This window comes from Mauremys mutica, chromosome 5 (genome assembly GCF_020497125.1).
Source record: "Mauremys mutica isolate MM-2020 ecotype Southern chromosome 5, ASM2049712v1, whole genome shotgun sequence".
Taxonomy (NCBI): Eukaryota; Metazoa; Chordata; order Testudines; family Geoemydidae; genus Mauremys; species Mauremys mutica.
In genome coordinates this window covers 61874314-61898032 of record NC_059076.1, presented here as the reverse complement: position 1 = coordinate 61898032, position 23719 = coordinate 61874314, and the positions used below count along the sequence as shown (strand labels likewise).

The window sequence follows — 23719 nt, the reverse complement described above, 5'->3', positions numbered from 1 at the left end:
CAACTTTCAGACTAGATGTGTATTTAGTGACTATAAATTGCAGTGTTACCACATTTTACATTAAGGCTGTATATAGTATTTTAATTTCTTCATGTCATTTTATTTAAAAATAACCTCTAACATATAATTGCTCTTGCCTGATTAACTAGGCTTTTCTAAGAATACAGATTGAGCAACAGACACAGTCCACCTAGGATAGTCACAATCTTAATGTCTTGGATTTAGTCACTTGGTTGCATAGTGGTCATTAATCACTGTTCCTCAGGACTCTTAGTCTCAATTTATTGGTACTGGTGCGCACACCTGAGGCTGTCAACAGATTTCTTTGATGTGGTATGGCTGCGACTAAGAAATTCTTCTGAGATATAGAGATCAAGGACATGATCCTGAAAAAGTTGTATGTAACTTCACACTGTGAGGAATTCCTTTTGACTTCAGAGGGACCACCAGCAGCGTGTAAAGTTCATCAGGTGCTTACATCTTCGCAGGACTAGGCCTTGCTGTACAGTTTAAAATCGTGGGAAGTAATTTTGAACTCATGACTGCTACAAGGGATTTGAGTCTGGCACCCATTCCTTATAAAGCGGGTGGGCAAACTTTGGCCTGAGGGGCACATCTGGGTATAGAAATTGTATGACGGGCCACAAATGCTCATGAAATTGGGTTTAGGGTGTGGAGGGGATGAGGGCTTTGGCTGGGGGTGTGTGCGCTCCAGGGTGGAGCCAGAAATGAGAGTTCACGCTGCAGGAGGGGGCTCTGGGCTGGGGCAGTGGCAGTGGGGTGTGTGAGGGCTCCGGCTAGGGGTGCAGGCTCTGGAGTGGGACTGGGGATAAGGGGTTTGGAGTGCAGGAGGGTACTCCGTGCTGGGACCGAGGGGTTCAGAGAGTGGGAGGGGGATCAGGGCTGGGGTAAGGGGTTGGGGCACCGGGGGGTGGAGGGTGAGGGTTCTGACTGGGGGTGCAGGCTCTGGGGGTGGGGCTGGAGATGAGAGGTTTGGGGTGCAGGAGGATGCTCTAGGCTGAGACCAAGGGGATCAGGGCTGGGGCATTTAGGGGTGGCTCAGGTGTGCAGGCTCTGGATGACCCTTTCCTCAAGCAGCTCCCGGAAGCAGCGGCATGTTCCCCTTCCAGCTCCTATGCATAGGGGCAGCCAGGCAGTTCTGCTGCGTGCTGCCCCGTGTGTAGGTGCCACCCCTTCAGCTCCCATTTGGCTACGGTTCCTGGCCAATGGGAGTGGTGGGGGCGGTGTTTGGGGCAGGGACAGCATGCGGAGCAGAGCCCCCTGCCTACCCCTATGCATAGGAGCTGGAGTGGGGACATGCTGCTGCTTCCAGGAGGTGAGAGGACCGGTCCCTGACCCTGCTCCCTGGCTGGAGCAACAGAGCGGGGCAAGCCCCAAACCCTGCTCCCTAGCAGGAACTCGAGGGCCGGATTCAAATGGCTGGTGGGCCGGATGCGGCTCGTGGGCCATAGTTTGCTCACCCTTGTTATAAAGTAATAGGGTAAGAAACCAGAAGGACTTATTGAAAACACTTCTGGAAGAAGGAAATGCCTGGAGCAGTACTGGAGAGTGGTGGGGAAGTGGTAAAAAATTATAAGATAATTGATCTAGGTGGAGTTGAAGAATATGATCTAGGAAGCTGGTCATTAGTTGGTACAGCTCAGTGGTCCCCAACCTTTTTGTCTGGCGGGCACCAGACGAAGGACGGTGGCGGCGGTCGAGCATCCGCCGAAATGCTGCCGAATTTCGGCGGCGACGCCTCTCGATGACGCCGCTTGTTGGCGGCAAGCATCATCATCAAGAGGCATCGCCGCCGACCACTGGCCAGGACGTGGGTGCATTTAGATGCCTCCGCGGGCACCGCGTTGGGGACCGCTGGTACAGCTAGTTGTTTTGTCATGGTAGGTGAGACTAGTCAAAGGCAGCAAAGCTATTTTTGTGTATTCTGATGGGATATTTGTGTGTTGTGTTTGGGGGGCACTTAGTCTTCCTTGTAAATGTTTTTTAGTTATTATGTGTTGATGTAAATTTCACTGACACTTTGGGGGGGGGGGAGGGGGCAGCACTAAAACTTGCATTTCCTGCCCTGTTTTCTGTGGATAATCCTGTCTTTATGGTACTGCACCCACAGTACTTGTTATCAATTTTTCACGGTAGGGTATGCAGTGTTGAGACTTTTAGCTTCTTTTTAGTGCTATCCATTTCCATATTCTATTTTCAAGCATTATTTAAAAAAAGCGAGGATGCTGTATAGGTTAAAGGAATTTACATTGGCAAATGCTATTTATCTGAAGTGACAGTCACACATTTGCCCCTGCTGTCATTCACTCATACATGCAATTCTCCTCAAACTTTTCCACCCACAGTCCTGCCAGAGGCTTCCATTGGGTCTTTTCCTCTTAACTGCATTCTCACCTTACTTTGCCTCCCAGTGTAGAAACAGTGGGGAAGAATAGGCATTCAGCACTACAGCTTCCAACCCTGAGTAGTAACATTTTCCATCCCAGGAAGCAACCACAGTGTGAAGGGGACAGGACCAGAGAAGGCACTGAGGTGTGGAGACTGGTGAAGAGACTAGGAGGGAAAGGGAGGAAAGATTGCAGTGACAAATGAGATGGTCTTGTGGCTAATGCACAAACCAGTAGTCTGGGCTTCAGGATTCCATTTTCAGGTATGAGAAAGTAATCACATTGTGCCTCGGTTTACCTATCTTTAAAATGGGAATAATGCTGACCTACTTCACTTGTAAGTGAAAGTACCTTAAGGTCTTAAGATGAAAGTATTGACTAAGGGCTTGTCTACACTTATGGTACTGCAATGGTGCAGCTGCACCACTGTAGCGCTTTGTGAAGAGGTTATTTATGCCAACAGGAGAGCTGGATTTTCCACACCCCTGAGCGACATAGTTACACTGCCGTAAGCTCGTAGTATAGACCAGGTCTAAGTATTGGAAACAAATAGAACCAGAAACAGTTTTGCTCACTTTACATTGACAGTGTAAAAGTCACTCAAGGAGCTACTTGGAGTGTGGCAGCTAAACTGAGGAGATATAATCGCAACAGTAGCTGAAGATTAATAACAGAGTTAATATTGTCAGTCTGTTTTACTTCATCTGTCGCTGACAGTTACTGTCATAGAAACGTCCCCAATAGAAAATGTTTAAACATATTAATTGGGTCCAAAAACATTTTTACAAGCAGTTCACATAAGAGTGCACCATTTTCATGAAATTTGTTTTGGCTTAGGATACAGAAGATACATTTATGTAACAGATCCTTTTAGCTTGTAAAACCTTTCATTATACAGTAGTTTCTTTGTATTCATAGGAAGTTTATTTTTTGAACTAGCTCGTTAGTTTACTAGATAATCATTTAAAATGTTTCGTCTGTTGGGCAAAATTAAGCAGATCTATTCATTTAATTTGCTTCTTCCTATTTTCTACCCCTGTCCGGTATCTCACTAAATACTGTACAGCATGCTGCATGTATGTATTGCTTTTTGTGTATATACAACACAAGGATATAAGGAGTCTGGTGGAGAAGGAGTTTCTTCAATAACGTTATTGCTGGAGACATTATTTGTTTAGACCCTTTGGGACCCTGAATAAACAATAAGCTTTCACCAGCAGGGTGTTAGACAGATGATCTATTTGCATTTTCTTTTATGTTCTTGCAAATGTCTGTAAAACTGTCAGTTTGAAGGAGCCAGTTTATCAGTGAAAGGATAAGGAAGAGATAAGGCAGTTTGGTTCCACATGTTTGAAGTAGCTACTGCACTTACCCACATGTGTGCTGTAGATGAAATCATACTTCTGAAATGCTTGATTTTTGGCTAATTGCACAAAAAGCCATTTAAAAAAAACTGAAAGCTCAATTTGCTTATAAAATTAATAAATTTATCCAAAAAACTTACATGACACAATCATTTGGTGGAAAAACCACTGCGCCATTCATTTACATCTCACATAAATGGAAATCTGCTCTGACAAATCTAAGCTAGTTCTTATAATGAAACAAGTCTGAATTTGGAGTGTGATCTCTTAAAGATGGAGACGCTTAGGCCAGACATACCATTACATTGTTAAGATAGATTTTCAGTTTTTACAGTGGCCTGCCCTATGCTATTTCTCAAGCATAAATTGCTTAGTGCTGTTTCCCCATTTTAGGCTGCATTTTAACTTCAATACTGATTTTAGTAATTTAAGAATATATGCAGTATATAGTACAGTTTTGCTATTCCATTTAGTCTCTCTCTATAGTGCACAATTAGTTTTAGTTACTACAGGGTAAAACAGCAGTTGTCATGAGTAATGGCCTTTCTGCATCCATTATCATTTATACTAATGCTCGTGCATGGCAGTATAAAATAGTGAAAGTTAACCAGAACCAAGGATAACCTTGTGGTATTATATTACACCATTTCACTAACCTGAAAGATGATTCTTTGGGTTCTTCTATGTTTTCTTCAGAGATTTTTTCATTGGAATGTCTCCTATCTCTTATGTTTTTTAACATGCATCCCACCTTAGTATTAAATTATATAAGCTCTTAACTGGGTGCTGCTGTGATATTTGAAACCGTCACATCTTAGATGGTAACATTAAAACCTTACTATCAAAGTCCTAATAGCACCTTGTATTTGTGGCAACCTTCTAACAATGACCTCATAGATTTAAATATATTCTGAGGGCTTGTCTGAAGGGAATACTAATACAAAATGCATTTTGTATGTCGAGAATACTTTCTGTGTGCGTGAATCTTACATTTTGAGTTCTTGTGTTCAGCCTAGCATCATAGAATGGCAAGATTTGGGCATGCTATAGAGAAGGTGTATTCAATCTTGGAGGTGTGAGTAGGAAGGGAGCACTTACAAACTGGTTGAGAGTTTGCTGCATAAGTACTTGGATGGCTATTGCTGGGCTCCAAGGGGAAATGCAAAGACGGGCTGCTTTTCCTGGAAAGGCAAAAAGTTAAGAGGTATTTTATTATAAAGGATATAATGAAAACTGTGATTAGACTGTCTTTTTTAATCCTGCCACATATTCCAAGAACAGAGGTCATTCAATGAAAGAAAAACCAGTAAATATATAGTCCTTTACAGAGCATTTGAGTCAATCTGTGGAATTCAGTGTCACAAGAAGTTCATCACTGTCTGTGTGTTGTTTCTCTATACAGGAGGTTGTATCTAACAGTTTAATCTCCTAATTCTTACCACGACATCTGACTGATTTTTTTTGTACTTAATGTCACTTTTAATTTATTTTTGAATATGTAAAAGCAGGGCTGCCCAGAGGGGGGTGGGCAAGAGGGGCAATTTGCCCCAGGCCCCGAGCCCCACAGGGGCCCCCACGAGAGTTTTTCGGGGCCCCTGGAGCGGGGTCCCTCACTCGCTCCGGGGGGCCCGGAAAACTCTTGCGGGGCTGGGCGCAGGAGCTTCTTCGCTCCCGGTCTTCGCCGGCGGGGGGTCCTTCCGCTCCGGGGCGAAGTACCGCCGAAGATGGAACGGGACCCGCTGCCAAAGTTCAGCTCGGTCTTCGGCAGTAATTCGGCGGCGGGGGGCCCTTCCGTTCCGGGACCCGCCGCCGAAGTGCCCCGAAGACCCGCGGCAGGGGCCCCCCCGCCGCCGAATTACCGCCAAAGACCGGGCTGCGCTTCGGCGGCGGGTCCTGCTTCGGTGGTAATTCGGCGGCGGGGGGGCCCCCGCCGCAGGACTTCGGGGCACTTTGGCGGCGGGTCCCGGAACGGAAGGGCCCCCCGCCGCCGAAGACCCCGGGCCCCCAGAATCCTCTGGGCGGCCCTGTGTAAAAGGAATACTGTTCAAAGAAACTGGATTTAAAAAAAGATAATTATATGGTTATGAACTATAACTTATTCACAAAATAATTTAAGAAGTGTTTATGTTGAAAACATGTTTCAGTAAAATCCAGCTAACATCCAAAAGCATTATACTTTTTAAAACTATTCTTAACAGCCCCTCCAGCCCCCAGATTATAGTGGCTGGAAATGAGCAGTTAAGGGATCCAGCATTTTCTTGCTGTCATATAAACCTTCATCACTCACTTCCACATCGCCCAATTTATGCTGCCTACCCAACTTTCACTCTGTCCTTAAAAATTTCCAAAATTATGCACAAAGGTGCAAATAATAAATTATACCGTAAATTACAGTTAAAGCTTACATTAATTTCAGCCATAAGATTTTGCTCAAAAAAAAAATAGAAGCCCATATTTGAAAATTAGGCCCTAAATTGGAACTTTTTTTTTTAATCACTATCTGGTGTTGGTCCTTGCCATGTTTAAGAACAATTCCTTCAGACTTGTACTGTCAGTATCTGTGCTCAGAGCCTGCTCTTTAGGATTTCCATTTTGCATCTGAAGGCAGCATCAACATTGCTATGTTGAACCTGATGTTATTGAACTGTTGGGTATGTCTGCACAGCAGTTAAACACCTGTGGCTGGCTCATGTCAGCTGACTTGGGCTCATGGAGCTTGGGCTACAGGACTGTTTAATTTGGTGTAGAAGGACAGGCCTGCTCTGGAGCCTGGCCTCTAGGACCCTCCGATGGTTTACACCACAGTTAAACAGCCCCATGAGCCTGAGTCAGCTGACATGGGCCAACTGCAGGTGTTTAATTGCCGTGTAGATATAGCCTTTGTGCTGAAATCTGATTTCGTCCCTTACAGTTTTTTTCAGTGTTGCTTTCAGAATGATCACTGTTGGCTCTCTGATTACCTTCCCTATCTTCCCTTCAGTGAACTGGACCTATTACTTACTTTTGTGTTTTGTATTTTAAGAGGGCGGGGTTTTATGTTTTTGAGTATAGGTAGGGCTGGTAGCCCTGTCTATTATTAATGCTTCCTTTTATAAGACCCACATTCAGCTGCAATTGTCCAATTTGGGCTGAAATTTTCCATGCTGGGCATGTGCATCAGGCAAATTTTTTGAGAAGCTACCAAAAGCAGGATGCTAGACTAAATATGGTAAATTATATCTGTTGTTATATCTCCCATGTTCTTTAACTGTAAGGAAGGTGGCTTTAGTATTATATATTGAGCTGACAGAGAACTTTAAGGGGGAAAATTAGTGGGATTCTCAGTTCAATGTGCTCAGAGAGGGTGGGAGAGCTCTTTAGCAATGAAAAGAAAAAGTATGATATACTTAAAACTCTCCTATTTGACTTTACATGAAGATTTATGTATATATGAAAATTAGGTAAGATACCAGGACTTAATGAAGCGGGCACTCTAAATAATACTTACCATTTTACTTTTTTCAAATTTTCACAAGCATTCATAGATTATAAGAGAAATGGTCATCTGGTTTTATCTCCTGTGTAACCTGGCCATAGGATCCCTCCAAATTAATTCATGTTTGAACTATTAAAGAATGATTGTTGAAACACACCTATGAAGTAGGAACGTACGTTGGTGGTATTCCTTTTTTACAGACAAGAAAACAAAGATGCAAAGAGGTAAAGTGATTTGCCCAAGAAGGGCCAGTTTTAGGGGAAGGCAAGCAGGGCAGATGTCATGGGTGTCAACTTCAGGGGTGTTTGTGCCCACATTGCTGTGTCATTCCTCCCCACACCCCCTGCTGCTGCCGCCTCCGCCTCTGTAAAATGCCTAGGGCCAGCCTTGGCCCCAAGGTCACACATGTTTGCAAGTAATTGGTATGCTAGGGTCGAAACTTGAGTGTTTGACTTCTTTTCCTGTGGTCTATCCTTCTTGCCCATGCTTCCCATCTGACAAGTTCTCTCTAATGTTCTTTTGTAGGCAGTGGATCATCTAATTCAAAATTGCCACCTGTGCCTTCAGTTTCCTCTGTGCCAGAGGATTCTGCTTCAAATATGAGGTAACTACTTTAATTGAATGTTTAGATAACGTTGCTGCTTCTTACTTTTTTGATGATGTAATTTCTTGGCATGTTCCTATAAACTATTTACTAAGACGTGGTTAATAATTTAAGGCCTGATTCAGTGAACTTGGGAACAGTTGAACTTGGTAATCTTTCCATTGATTTCAATGGGTGCTGTATCATGTCCTTAAACAGACTATATTAAAATGTAATTTTGTGAAAAGGCATTAGTTGGGAGCTGATTCCTGTTAATAAATTTTGTATAATGCAAATGATACCATGTCAAAAATAATTTCTCTTCCTATGGAAATTTAACTTCTTTCCTTGTTCTCTCATTAATCTTACACATCTTCTAATCAGCATTACAGAGAGGCTTGAACATGCTTTGGAAAAGGCTGCCCCTCTTCTGAGAGAGATTTTTGTGGATTTTGCTCCCTTTCTTTCTCGCACTCTTTTGGGTAGCCATGGGCAGGAGCTGCTGATAGAAGGTACAAGTAAGTTTCCATTTTTAATTTTTTTTGCCGAACATGAAAGCACTAAAGAAAACTCGAAACAAACTAATTTAAACTGTTAAATTAACCTAGTTTTACAAACTAAAACTCTTCACAATTCAAAACTTAATTTGAAACTGTAGCTACATGCAGTTTTTGTCTATATGTTAGATCTTATTTTATTTGTATTTCAGCTCAGTGGAAATATTGAAGCAATATGCAGACTGCTATAGGGCCTGTCTGCTCTGAAATGCTCCCCCTGCTGAGTTAGTGTGGTGGAGCATGTACTCCCTGCATCAGTTTTCCTTCTCAGGAAGCCAGTATCTCCACTTCAGGCATTCTTGATGCCTCTCAATAATACCCTCTTTGATGCTGGTTTATTATAAAACCTCATACAAAAGGGGCCATAACAAAAAAGTCCCAAATACTCAAGTTATCTCTGGCTTTCAGAGTTCCCCTGAAGTCTATTCTTTGAACTTGATTCCCATTCCCCCCAGGGTTATCTCTGAATCTGTGTCTTCTCCTTTTGTCAGGAGCCAGCTCTTCTACTGGAGCTGGGTTGCAACTCAGCCCGCTGTAGGGCCTTAGCTGACTTCTTGCTCAGTTGGCCCCATTTAGTCCTCAGAGGGTTTGACAGACTTCTCCTTCCATTGTCTATCCTGCCGTGAGGGGTGATGTAGCATTTATGCTGGTCCGCTTCTCCCAGCTCATCCCCAGTTGGTTCGGTGTGAGGGAAGCCTTGCCTTATCTTCTTTGCACAGGTGCTCTCACATTCCCACTTACTCTTCCTGCCCTCCTTATTCCCCTGGAAATCACAAAAAGTTTTTCCCCTCCAGCCCATCATGTTCTCCTGCACTGCATGCTCACCTGATTTTCACAGTGCCCCTCTCATCAAGGATCTACAACCTATCCTGAAGGACGATCCATCACTCTCTCAGATCTTGGGAGACAGGCCAGTCCTTGCTTACAGACAGCCCCCAAACCTGAAGCAAATATTCACCAGCAACCACACAACAAAAACATTAACCCAGGAACCTATCCTTGCAACAAAGCCCATTGCCAACTCTGTCCACATATCTATTCAGGGGACACCATCATAGGACCTAATTACATAAGCCACACTATTAGAGGCTTGTTCACCTGCACATCTACCAATGTGATATGCCATCATGTGCTAGCAATGCCCCTCTGCCATGCACATTGGCCAAACCGGACAGTCTCTATGTAAAAGAATAAATAGACACAAATCAGACATCAAGAATTATGTCTCTCGTTATAGTGTGTATGGGTAACACCCATTGTTTCATGTTCTGTGTGTGTGTATATATTGTGTATCTCTCTCTCTCTCTCTCTCTCTCTCTCTCGATATATATATATATATAATATTCCTATTTTATTTTCCACTGCATGCATCCGATGAAGTGGGTTTTAGGCCATGAAAACTTATGCTCAAATAAATTTGTTAGTCTCTAAGGTGCCACAAGTACTTCTGTTCTTTTTGCAGATACAGACTAACATGGCTGCTATTCTGAAACCTGACAAAATAGGGTTTGCTGTCTTCAGGGTTATCTTGACTTCACAACTGTTAGGAATAATGGGAAGGGTAGCAATTGTGATGAATCTGCTGTGGCTCTCTTCTTTCTGGAGAGAGAGGGTCTATGGCTGTTGTAAGTTAGATAAGAAGGAATGGGTCTCAGAGAGCAGCTTGAGGCCTCAGTTGTATTGGGAACACTAGATACCTGTAGTCATTTTGAAAAAAGGCACTTTTTGAGCTGCTTCAAAGATTTTGAGCTTGGTTCTGGTGATAAACTTTTAGTTCTGAAGTATAACACCAAAAAAAGGATCCTTAATCTCAAATATCTTCTTAAGAGCTACCTGTTGTACCAGATCTAGATAATTTGCCCCTACCAGTTTTTGTTGTATATGTGTATATAGATAGACAGATCTGACTACCACAAATTAATTTCAAACATTTCCTATTGAGCCTTATTACACCTAACAGAGCTACAGGTTGAACCTCTCTAATCTAGCACTCTCTAGTCTGGCAACATCTGTGGTCCGGCATGATTTTATTTTATGTTTTTTATGCTTTATCTACTTATTTTCTTGTGTCAATACAGTAAAATTGTGTAACAACACTAACACTTTGCTATGAAGAGAGCCGGTAAGCCTTGGCTAGGCAGCGTTGCAAGCGTTGTTTCATTTATTCTCCTCGGCGAGATAAAAATAAAGTGACCTGCTCACTACATATTGACCTCCTGTGGTTCAGCAAATTCTCTGGTTTGGCACCGGTCAGGTCCCGAGGGTGCCAGACTAGAGAGGTGCAACCTTTACTAAATAGTCTTTGTCCTTCACATTTTCCAACATTGAAATTTCATACTGAAAAACCATCTACAAGTGAAGAAATGCTTACCCTATTTTAAGCCCAGTTCAGAATGCACCCTTAACTATGAGGTTGCAACCAATGCCTCCGTAATACCCAAAAGTATAAGAGAACATTCTCTACAATAGATGAAAATAAAAGTTGAGAGAGATGTTGAGAGCCCTGTTGAATTTACAGTTACATATTGTATAAACAGAACTTGGCATACCTATTTCTGCTCTTAGATGCGTAACGATGGAAAATTGTTTGAACATTCACAATGAATGTATCTTCTCTGAAATTGTGCAGAACCAGATTCTGCTTTTGGATATATATGTGTCTCTCACTTTAGCACTTGACTCTCAAACAAAATTTGTATCATCACAGTCAGAAGAATAAGCAAGCAAAAATTATTCTTAAAACTTTTATTCAGACTGGCAATGGGCTTTTTGTGTACGCAAGTGGACAAAAGATATTCTCCTTTCAAAGTAGTCTGAAGGATTTTGGGTCCGTGGGTTTTTCTTCTTATGTATTTTAGATATTTAATCACCAGGGGATAACAAGAAAACCAATCATAGCATGTGCATTGTTTACACAAAAATAAATAAAGAAAAACACAACTTTTAAAGAAAAAAACAGTTTTGATATTCTATAGACAAGCCAAAATGAAATGTGAATTGTAAATAATAATCAAATTAGTTTATAAACAATATATATATAAACTAGGTAACTGCTTGCACTTCTGCTAAGGTTTAGTGTGGGGTCACGGGTCAAAGTACTAATAAGAGTGTTTGGGATGTCTGCTGCCATGAAACAAAATGGAAACTTGATTGATAGCTAGGGGGTTGAAGGGAGAGAGCGCAATGTAGAAAGCAAAGGTCATAGAGCCATTTCCCCTCTCTGCATAGATAATGACCAATCCTCCCCAAAATAGCAAAGCGTAGATATTATGGATCAATATAGCATGTGCTGTGCACACTTATTCTAGTATTTTGAAACACAAATATTTATACAATTGCAGTTAAATAAATCTGAGGTAGCATTTTATAGCATAAGTTAATTTTTCAAAACAGTAATTGAATTATGATCTCCCATTTAAGCATACAAATTATAATATAGCTTGGAGCTAATATACATTTAAATGTAAGTGTAAAAATTCAGCTTTAATTGATTACTAAGATGCTGTTTAAGACATAGTTACTTTTATATATTAAAACAAATGTACTAGATTTTAATAAGTTTAATACCCAATACCACATAAATACAAACCTAAGTATAATTAAATCTCTTTTTCCTTTTGTAGGTCTAGTCTGCATGAAATCTAGTAGTTCAGTGGTGGAGTTGGTCATGTTACTTTGTTCTCAGGTGAGTTTTAATTGATAGTAGTATTAATACTGAAGAAAAGTTGTGTGGCTGAAATTGCTGCCTTTGATAAATAGCTGAAGTTATGGTAAACAAGCTTACAATTAGAGTATATTTTTAACTGTAGTCTAGAAGGAGTACATTTTAGACACTTAGATTGACATTATACTAATTGTGCAATCTCAGGTGAGTGAAGACACAGGTTTTTGTGTCCCATTAAAAATGTCTAGCATTTACATAACCTCAGTCTTGAAGTCTGATTCCTTGCTCTGTTTTCAGAAGATAAAATAAAATATTAAGGTGAGGGAAACATTGATTTCTGCACCTTGTATAGTGGCACTTAAAATCCTCTGGGATGAGTGAGCGTTTTTCTTCTGTGTAGAGTTTATGAAATGAGTGATGCATACTTTTGAAATCCTTGTTGTTGTTAATTGTTTTTGGCATGTACTTTGAATCAGAGGGAAAAATGTCAAGATGTTATATATTCTTGAAGACAAAATCACCTTAGATGCTCTAAAAATCTTCTTATTGCCCTAGCTCTTTGGTTAGTTGTGATAAGAATCTGGATAACCTTCTTACAATTGTAGTTAAAGAATTATATGCACTTCATCAGATGGATGTACTTTTGGTGTCCTCTTGCTTTCTCTGTTGTAATTAAATAGAAGAATGTTTTAATGAACTTTTTCTTTTTTGGTGCTTTAAAAATGATACCTGGTAGTAAATTCCCCTACTTAAAACTTTAAAATAGCCTTTTTTAATGGGAAGGGTATTGGTCTAGAGGTCAAGGGTTCTGACCCATTTAAAAACCTTTGACCTTCATTTACAACCCTTATGGTTTACTTGCCTGACGAATAAGGATAATGCAAAATTAATGTTTCTTCACATCGATTTATTCGTTTTAGTGCCTATATTGCCAAATTTATTTAGACTGTGCTGATGGACATTTCATGAATACAAATGAAAGAATCATAGAAGGTGTGAAAAATCAATAGTCTTCATTGTCAATAAAGTGCAATAAGAACAATTACTTCTGGAGATTACACCTAATGGATTTTACAATGAACTACTGAAGAGTAGTTATATTTCTAGTGGGCTTATTATTCACGGATGTAATCAGAATTTTGTTTACATAATTTCCCAATCTTCTGCAGAAAATATCAAGGGAGTATATTTGTTTTTTGGAAGTTTTACTTAATATCTTTCATGGAACTTTGGGAACTTGGAAATAATTGCTTATCATAAATGTTGCTGTTATTTTCTGAAAGTGTACCTAGCCACTTTACATTCTTAGAATACAAATTTACCATTGATTATTTAAAAACTGAAATAGATGTTACTTGGAAACCTACATAAAACTTGTTATACTCTTCTATTTTTCTTTTAGAAAACTAGTGATTTGAGATGCTAAAAACATTTCTTTTTAAGATGGTCTGATTAGCCTGTTATGTTGTAATTGCTGTTTTTTGTTTTTTTTTGGTAAGGTAATCTCTTTATTTTTTAAATCTCTTTATTTTTTATTTTTTGAAAATTGCAAAGAACAATAGTGTCTTTTGTACAGTATGTCACATACTTGGTTGTTGGAAGCGGAAAGTATAAGAAATAAATGACCCACTCTAATGCACCTATTTGTCATACATGTCACAGTGCTATTTAATGCTAATCTAATCAAATGGAGGATATGGTGATTGCTTAGTAACATTAGTAGCGAAGGATGAGCTTGTTTTGAGTAAGAGTTGAAATAAACCAATAAAGTCACACTTAACTCTTAAAAGTTACATAGCAGTTGTAATATTTGGCAGAATATGAAAAATGATGCGAGAAATGAAGCCAAAATTAGCTCCAGATGTGTACAGATTGTTCTGGGGGTGATAATTACATTTTTCACTTTGAATTTTCCTAATTCAAAGAGGTCAGCATGGCAATCACAAAAGTGATTTATTTTGTTAAAAAGTGAACTGTCTTTTGCTGCATGAAAGCATGAGAGATATGAAATTGAATTTCAACTAGACATTTTACAGATACCGGGAGGAGATGGGGTTGAGTTTGATTGATATATATTTATATATATTTTGGCCCAAGATGGGGTGGGAAGTGAAGTGGTATCCTCTTGCTAAAATTATAATTAATTTTTAAGAGGAGATGGAGAGGATGGAGTGCCAAAGATCGAAAGATCAGGTCAAAAACTAGTTTTTAATCACATAAATAATTCAGCAGTTACAAATTAAGCATGTACAATTTTGATTTAAAACTTCAAAAATTTGTCAGACATTTTATGAAAGTAGAGGGCTGTTCTGATTAATATCTTCAGTATTTTGTACCTAATTTCTTTTCCAATATTTGCCCTATTAAAGTATTATGCCAATACCAATTATATACCAATACCTTAAACAAATAAACAAAACTTCAGTGTATAAGACTGGGACATTTCTTCTTTTCCAAGAAGCAAACAATACAGTAATAACATCATATATCGTTGCAGCAAAAAAGGGTTGAGATTTTATTATTATTTATCCAGGAAAATGGAGAAAATCAATCATTTCCTAGGTAAAGTAATTTTTAAGAGCAACTATAACTGTCTGAAAAGAAATCTTTCTATGTAGTTATTTCTGCTATTTTTTGTTCAAGTTTTTCAAGTCAGCTATTTAGACATCCCCCTTGCTTCTACGTGTAAAAATGTTGTTGTTTTGTTATCATCCTTATTTAAATGTACTCATCTTCCTTGGTTTATGAAATATTAAATAATTCAATGTAGTACAGTACCCAAACTTCTTATTTAAAACCCAGATTGATTTACCAGAGTAAGGCTTATTCTCCATACAATCATCAAAAAGTAGTTTGTTGACTGACATACTAAATTTGAGACTTTGTGTGAGTGTACTTACATTTATATAAATCTATCAAGAGAAAAAGGAATCCTTCATTTAATATTACTGCAAAGTGTTTCTGCTTATTTGACATTAATATCATTTTTGAAAGAATCGACGTTGCATTCAAGGCCACTTTATAAAAGCGTTGCGTTGCTCATCCTAATTCAGTCTGACATACATTCCAATAACACTACCTCCCTTCTAGGGTTTAAAGCCAAATTTATGGCTAAGCATTGTGAAGTGCATCATTTAAAAATGGTTTCAACCCAAAACATCTAATAAATAAATAATGTGTATGGCTACTCAGTAGTAGACTTTCCAGACTAGAAATCATTCCATCGGATACTCAACAGTCCACTATCGGAGAGGGCTGTCAGATAAATCTTATAGTAGCTGCATTCATGTCCTGTAAATCACATGTTATTGTCTGAGCCTTCTGCCAGGTCATCTATTCTTTTCCCATTTATCAGAAATGCATAGAGTACGCTGAAACTAGAAGCACCATGTAGTCTGGCCCGCCATCCTGTCTGAGTAATTAAACCAGCAAAAAGAGTGAAGTCCTAAGATAGTCTGATATTCCTTTTAAATGGATGACATCAGAATGTATTAGGTGCCTGTGTATGCTATTTTGGGACAAAGTTTCTTCATGTTAAAGGTCTGACATAATCATCATTGGATAAACATTTCCCCCTAAAATTGCTCTGAATGTATCACTAAACCCATGAAGGGGTCCACATGAATGTGTGTATGTATATATACACAAGTAAATATGCCACTGTGTGCCACAACTCTTTTGTCAGATCCAGTAATTGAGTTGCTTCCTTGAAATAACTATACTGATCTGGAAAAACGCCAGTCTTTAATAAAGCTATCTAAAATATTTGTCCTTTTGTCTCTGTTTATAAGCTTTCTTCTTAGCTTACTGTAGCAATGGGGTGAGAAGTGTACAGTAATCTGGTGTAAAGCAGAGAATTAGGTAGAATATGTTCTATTAATTTTCTGCCTGTAAAATGGTAGATTGTTAATATTTGCAATATTTAAAAAATCTAAAAGTATTCTTTTTGCAGCAAATCAACCAAATTGTCACAGGATATAAACAAGAAAAGTAATTAGCCTTTGTTTGACAGGTTCATCGTTGACTTAAAAGCTTTGTTGTACTGGATCTAATTTCCCTTGACTTGACTATAGAATTAGTCTATTCTGACAGACTCAAATACTGTGTGCGGGTATTGCATCACTTACCAGAACTGGCCAAGAAAACTACACGAAGCTCCTTCAAATGACTGCAACTCCCATTTAGGAAGAAGACAAAAGTTATAGTATGGTTCATTGTTAATGATTAAATTCTCTAGGTGCTTGCTTGTTCCTCTTCCCTCTTGTAACTCTAATAGTAAAGGACACATTCTTGAGGTATTTTTAAAATAAGACCAATATTTTAAAACATTAACTCTCTCTTGGTATTTTCTTTTTCAGAAAATTAACATAGTTTTCCTTTGCCTCAATATAACCACATATCTATAGCCATTAGATTTTTAGTAAAACATGGATAAAATGCATGTTTCATATGGTAGGTGGGACAGGGGAATTAACATATCCCATGATTCTTCCAGTTGTCTTGTGTGTAAGCAAGAGCTTTGCCCATGTGGACCAGCTTTCAGAATAGGGGCCATAGCTGAGAAGGAAAATGCACTAAATGTCACACACTTTTGACTTACGATACATTTTAAATTTGGTGGTAGTGAGTGAGTGCAGATAGAGCACATATGTTAATGTACTTTGTACATGGAGCAAACCAAAAATAAAACAGAAACCTTAGAAGCATTTAAAGCAGCAACTATTTATATTCAAAAAGTGAACCTTACTAACTGTGGAGGTTAGAATCCAGGTGTCATCTACTACCATGATCATGTATCAGAGGGGTAGTCATGTTAGGCCTTGTCTACACTACAAGACTATTTCGAATCAACTTAGTTCGAATTTGTGGATTCGACCTTATGAAGTCGAATTTGTGTATCCATACTAAATACACTAATTCGAATTTCTGAGTCCACATTCACGGGGCCAGCGTCGACTTTGGAAGCGGTGCACTGTGGGAAGCTATCCCACAGTTCCCGCAGTCCCCGCTGCCCATTGGAATGCTGGGTAGAGCCCCCAATGCCTGCTGGGGGGAGAAATGTGTCGAGGGTGGTTTTGGATAAGTGTCGTCATTGAACCGTCAATCACAACCTCCCTCCCTCCCTCCGTGAAAGCGCCTGCAGGCAATCTGTTCGTGCACTTTTCTGGTCAGTGACAGCGCGGACGCCACAGCACTGCAAGCACGGAGCCCGCTGCGATCATCGCCGTTTTCTCCTCCTCGCACTTTATCGTCCACGTCTTCCACAGTCAGCTGCTGAGAAATTGGGCTACTTTTCAATGGTGCTGCAAGCACTGGGGGACCATAGGGGGCGTTTTACAAACATCAACGTCGGGTGGCCGGGCAAGGTTCATGATGCGTGTGTTTTCAGGAACTGTGGGCTGCTCAGACGCCTGCAGGAAGGTAGTTTCTTCCTGGACCACGAAATAACTGTTGTGGATGTGCAGATGCCTATAGTCATCCTCGGGGACCCAGCCTGCCCGCTAATGCACTTGCTCATGAAGCCCTATACAGGCGCCTGGGACAGCGACAAGGAACTCTTCAAATACCAGCGAGCAGCAAGCAGCGTGACCTGTGACTGTTCAGTTTCTTTACAGAGAAGCTGAACCTGCCCCTGTTTCTTTACCCATTGACTGTTGACTCTCCTCTTCGGTTACATACCCCGTTCACCCCGTTACCCCCACTTCCAGCACACGTGTAAAAATAAAATACATGTCCCATTATTACTTAACAAAGGTTTCTTTATTCATGACTTTTCGTGAAAGGGTTGAAACTGGGACGCAGGCTGTGCTGGCTAGGGTGTGCGGTGATGTAAAGACCGCCTCTAAACTCAAGGAATGACAGGCTCCTGCTCCTAGAGCGGTCCGCAGTGCCGGAAGGCTTCTTTCAACGGAGCCTGCCATCCCTCTTTATGGAATTCTGTGTGCGGGCGGATATGTGACCTTGTGGTGGAGGAGGACGGATACAGATTCCTCAGCTGCGTGACTCAGCGGTCCAGGACAAGGACCGCTGTATAAGATCTGTAACCGCCCTCCCCCGCTGCAAAGTCACATCTCCCCCGCCCACACAGATCCTGGAAACCACCTCCAAAAACCGACCAGGTTGCCTACTGACTGCACCGTGTGTGTGACCCGCTGCTGATCCTGCCCCCGTGTCTGTACCCTGGGAAAGGTGACTGTCCTATGCAATTAACCACCCCCTTCCCCACGCCCCCCATTCGAACACAGTCTTCTTTGAAAAAACATAACGGAAACAGTAATTAACAGCAAATCATTTTTATTAATTAAGTAGACAGTTAGGGGATGGGACTGGGATTGGGACTACTGTGAGTCTGGAAGTGAAGGACTTCGGCAACTGTAGGGTACGAGAGCTTTTGGGTACTTGAGCACTGTGCTGTGGTGCAGTGACAGTATTCACGTCCCCGGCCGCCCCTCCTCCTGATTATTTTCGGTGAGGGGGGTATGGGACTTTGTGGCGGGGGAGTGCGGTTGCAGATACACTGCAGGGTGTCTCTGTCCTCCTGCGGTCCTGCAGAACATCCACAAGGCGCCTGAGCATGTCCGTTTGCTCCCTCACTAGTCCAAGCATTGTTTCAGTCGCCTGCTTGTCTTCCTCACGCCACCTCTCCTCCCGTTCGCTGTGTGAGCGCTGGCACAGAGAGACGGTCTCCCTCCACTGGCTCTGCTGGTCCGCCTCTGCTAGGTAGCAGCCCATACGTTCCTCGAACATCTTGTCCCTTGTCTTTTTCTTTCGCCGCCTAATCTTCGCCAGCCTCTGCGAGGGGGATGCTGTGGCAGGTCTGGAGACAGTGGAAGCTGTGAGATGGGAAACAGGGAGTGAATTCCTTGCAAAGATACATTTTTGCGAACAATTAACTGAGTCTAGGCTGTCTCTGTGAATTCTGGGTTGAGACTCCTGTGCCTGCTGGGGCAGAAATCATTTTCGCGGTGGATTCTGGGTAAATGTCGCCAGTCATTCCTTCCTCCGGGAAAGCAACGGCAGACAATCATTTCAAGCCCGTTTTCCCAGAATTGCCCTGGCATACGCCATAGCGTGGCAACCATGGGCACTGTTTTGCCTTTTGTGTATGTCACCGTATGTGTACTAGATGCCGCTGACAGAGACGGGCCAGCAGCGCTACACAGCAGCATGCTTTTGCTTTTGCATGACAGCAGAGATGGTTACCAGCCATATTGTACCATCTACCATACCATAAATTGGTAATAAGATGGTAATAAGATGGGCATGGTTACCTGTCCTTTTGCACTGCCCCATTTGGGGCTGTCATAAGTGCCCCTGGCCGAGCAGCCAGGGGCGCAAAAGCAAAAATTGGGAATGACTCCCTGAGTCAATCCCTCCTTTTTGGTATCTAAAAATAGAATCAGTCCTGCCTAGATTATGGGCAAGTGTACTAGAGAACCACTGTATCATAGAACCAGAGAGCACAGCTGCTCTGTGTCTGATCCTGCATAAATTATGAGCTGTATGCTATTCACAGGGGGTGCTCCTGCAACAACACCACCTGTTCATTCCGTTCTTACCCCAGCCTTCCTGGGCTACCATACCATTGTCCCCCCACTTGTGTGATGAAGTAATAAAGAATGCAGGAATAAGACACAGTGACTTGTTTGTGAGAAATGACTGGAAGGAAGCCTCCAGCTGCAATGATAGTCCAGGCAGGACATTAAGGAGTGTGGATGAAGGAGCCCATCATCCCTCTGCTAGTCCAGGGGCAATTGAATCTTTTATTTACAATGAAGGGTGGGGGCTGATGGAGCTCAGCCCCCTGTTGCAATGATGAGGACGGTTACCAGCCATATTGTACCATCAGCCATCAAAAATTAGGGACAGGCGCCCTTGATTGACCTTACTGATACTAGTCGGCATGGTTACCAGCCCTTTTGCACTGCCCCATGTGCCAATAGGCTGATGATGAGGATGGATTTCCATCGTTTTGTACCATCAGCCATCCATAGCGTGGGGGGAGCAAGGATGTTGGTGTTGAGTGCTGCACCATCGCGTCTATCTGCAGCATTCAGTAAAGATAGGGTGACATGTAAAAGAGTCAACAGAGGATTGTTTTCACTTCTGGTGGTGGGTGGGGTGTGTGCGCAAATTGCCGAACTATGCCCTGACCCACCGCAGACACTGTGTTTGACCCTAGAAGCATTTGGAGCTCATCCAAGAATGCAAATACTTTTCGGAGACAGCAGGAACTGTGGGATACCTTGCGTCCTCATTCCCCCTTCCCTCCATGAGCGTCCATTATATTCTTTGGCTTTCCGTTACGCTCGTCACGCAGCTGCGTGCTGAGTCTGTGCTATGCCGTCTGTCCGTAGATTTTTTAAAAATACTTTGGACCAGGCGTAAAATTACAGTAATTACCCTAATTAGATGCAGGAGTCTCCGAGCGAGATCACCCTGAGGAGGGTCTCTGAAGGAGATAGAGAGCGCATGCTGCGTGAAAGCTAGCACGAACCAGGGCCGGATGCAGCCGTGCTCGGGGAGGCAGTGCTCCCTGAGTACCTCATGAAAGCTTTGCGCGGAAAACTGTGCTACCACAGAGCACCCAATAAGGCAGCTCTCCTCAGGAACCTCCTGCTGATGCTTTTCGATTAACGCAAGGAGAGCTTCGTGGAGATCTCCAAGGATGATTTCTGTTCTATGCCCATATATAGAGAGCCCTCCTTTTCACACAGTTAAGATTCCTGTTATATTAAGAATAAAAGTTAACATGGTTAAAGCACTTACCGACTGCTCCTTCCCCTGATTCAGGGTCCGGGTTAATGGCCGGGGAGGGTTGTTGGGGGATCTCCGTGACGGTGATGAATAGATCCTGGCTGTCGGGGAAACCAGCGTTGTAAGCGCTCTCGCCTGCCTCGTCCTCCACAAACCCTTCCTCATCTTCCCCGTCCGCGAACATCACCGAGGAACTGGCCGTCGACAGTGTCCCATCGTCAGAGTCCACGGTCACTGGTGGGGCAGTGGTGGCAGGCTCCGTAGCGTCCGTTTGCCGCTTTGATTTTTTGGTAGCCTTGTCTGGGGTCCTTGATTTTCACGCGGCGCTGCGTTGCATCCCGCCTGTATCCTCTGTCTCTCATGGCTTTGGAGACCTTCTCGTAGGTCTTCGCATTCCCTGTTTTGGAGCGCAGCTCCGAAAGCACAGACTCCTCGCCCCACACACCGATCAGATCGAAGAGTTCCCAGTCAGTCTATGCTGGGTCCCTCTTTCTATTCACAGATAACATGAACTCCTCTGCTGGAGAGCTCTGCATCGTTGCAGGTGCTGCGGAGCTCGCCCCGATGTCCAGCCAGGACGTCAGATTCAAAGTGCCCAGACAGGAAAATGAATTCAAATTTTCCTGGGTCATTTCCTGTGTGGCTGGTCAGAGAATCCAAGCTCGGACTGCTGTCCAGAGCGTCAACAGAGTGGTGTACTGTGGGATAGCTCCCGGAGCTACTAAGTTCGATTTGCATCCACACCTAGCCTAATTCGAGCTAGCCATCTCGAATTTAGCGTTACTCCACCTGCCGGGGTGGAGTACCAAATTCGAACTAACGAGCCCTCTAGTTCAAATTAAATGGCTTCCTGGTGTGGACGGTTGAGCGGTTAGTTCGAATTAACGCTGCTAAATTCGAATTAAAGTCCTAGTGTAGGCCTGAGTCTGGGTCTATAAAAAGCAACAGAGAGTCCAGTGGCACCTTTAAGACGAACAGATGTATTGGAGCATACGCTTTTGTGGGTGAATACCCACTTCGTCAGATGCACAAAGTGAGTATTCACCCACGAAAGCTTATGCTCCAATACATCTGTTCATCTTAAAGGTGCCACAGGACTCTCTGTTGCTTTTTCCATGATCATGTTATCTTACCATATAATTAAATTCCCATAATCAGGTAAGGTTGCTTAAGGGGGAAACCTTCCAAAGCAAGGGAATGTCTTTCTTTAACTTAACCCATACACCATTTAATCACCACTTTCAGTGACAGACTCCATTGCCCTATAAATAAGTCACACACATCTCCAAAATGTACAATAACACCATATTCCTTAATATCTATAATCCAAATATTCCTTAATATCTCTAATTATGCACCAGTGAGCAGTATGATGTGGTGTTTTCCCATGGGGAGTTATGTGGTCAGAGTTAGTTTTGTATTATTTGACATACACTCCTTCCCCTACAAACTGGAAATTACGTGATCCTAAAGTCTTGTTGCATTTTCATCATCTTCTGGATATCCTGTGTCCCAGGCCTTTTCTTTCAGGCAAATTTTGCAACAGTGATCCACTTTGATTTCTACAGTGTCCTTTACATTGGAGAAATCCTCAAATTACTTTGAAACATCAGCTGGTGCAGAATGTGGCTACTTGCTGTTTGGTTGAATGGTGTTTCTTGCAGACAACACACATGCTCAGTGATCTGCACTCATTTCTAATTTACTGTCAAGTGAAATGGAATGTGATGACTAACTATAAAGTTTTAGTTAAATTGGGTCTAGGTTATCTCAAAAGCCATTTTTTCATGTTCCCTTAGCAGTTGAGATCAGCAGAAGTGCCCAGCCTAGCAGCTCTCTGGGTTAGATATTAAAGGATTAGATGCACAACAATGTCAGTGTAGGTCTTGTGGGGTGGTTTTGGATGTTGCTCCAATTTGTTTGTTTAATTGATGTTAGATGGGCACATTTTAATCAACATATTTTCCCTGTAATTCCTTTGTGTCTGAATATTCAAAAAATTCTAAATGAGTTTGAAAATGAGCATCACGGTGCAAAACTCTTGATGTTGAGGACAGATTTTGTAAGATCTTTGCTGTGAAATAGGCAAAAAGTTATTTCAATGCATATCCTAATTATCCTTTAAAACTATTTCTTTTGAAACTATATTAGTAGCTTGTTTTTGTTGAAGCTTGCAGTCTGAAAAGTGTAATCTTGGCAATAATTAACATTTCAAATGTCAAAGCTCCTTATATAGTAACTCCTCACTTAAAGTTGCATTTTTCAGGAACATAACTATAACATTAAGTGAAACGATGTTAAACGAATCCAATTTTCCCATAACATTTAATGTAAATGTGCGGGGTTAGGTTCCAAGGAAAATTTTTTGGGAAGACAAAAGGCATTATATACTGTACAGTACTGTACTGTACTGTGGTTGGGAAGTGCACCTGGCTTACCCCACACAGACAGCCTGCTGCAGGCAAGGACGCTAGGCAGCACCTTCGCAGCGGCAGCTTTCCCGTAGAAGAACAGGCGCTGACCTTGCCGAGAATGCTCCAGGCCCACCTCTTCCTGCCCCTCTCCTCTCCAGGCCCACCTCTTCCCACCCCCATTCCACCTCTTCCCACCCCCATTCCACCTCCTCTCTGGAGCACACTGCATCCCCGCTTCTCCCCCTCCAATCCCTAAGTGCTGCCAAACAGCTGTTTGGCGGCATGTAGGACTTTCTGGGAAGGAAGGGGAGGAGCAGAGACGCGGTACTTCCCCGCTGCTCTCCCTCCCTCCCAGTGCTTTGCGCTTAGGACTTTCTGGGAAGGAGAGGAGGAGCGGAGATGCAGTGCTTCCCCACTCCTCCCACTCCCTCCCAGAAAGTCCTAAGCGCTGCAAAAGGGAGGAGGTGGAGAAGAGGAACTTGTGCAATGCTCCCTTG

General features: G+C 42.1%; 1 protein-coding gene across 1 annotated transcript in view; it reads left to right on the top strand.

The window, feature by feature from the left end:
• The window catches only part of LRBA (LPS responsive beige-like anchor protein), a 574974-nt gene that overhangs the window by 150430 nt on the left and 400825 nt on the right, over positions 1-23719 (top strand). Inside the window, exons 32-34 of the mRNA XM_045018763.1 lie at positions 7773-7851; positions 8215-8348; positions 12011-12072. Coding sequence (XP_044874698.1) covers positions 7773-7851; positions 8215-8348; positions 12011-12072 — 275 coding nt within the window. The remainder of the gene's footprint in view (positions 1-7772; positions 7852-8214; positions 8349-12010; positions 12073-23719) is intronic.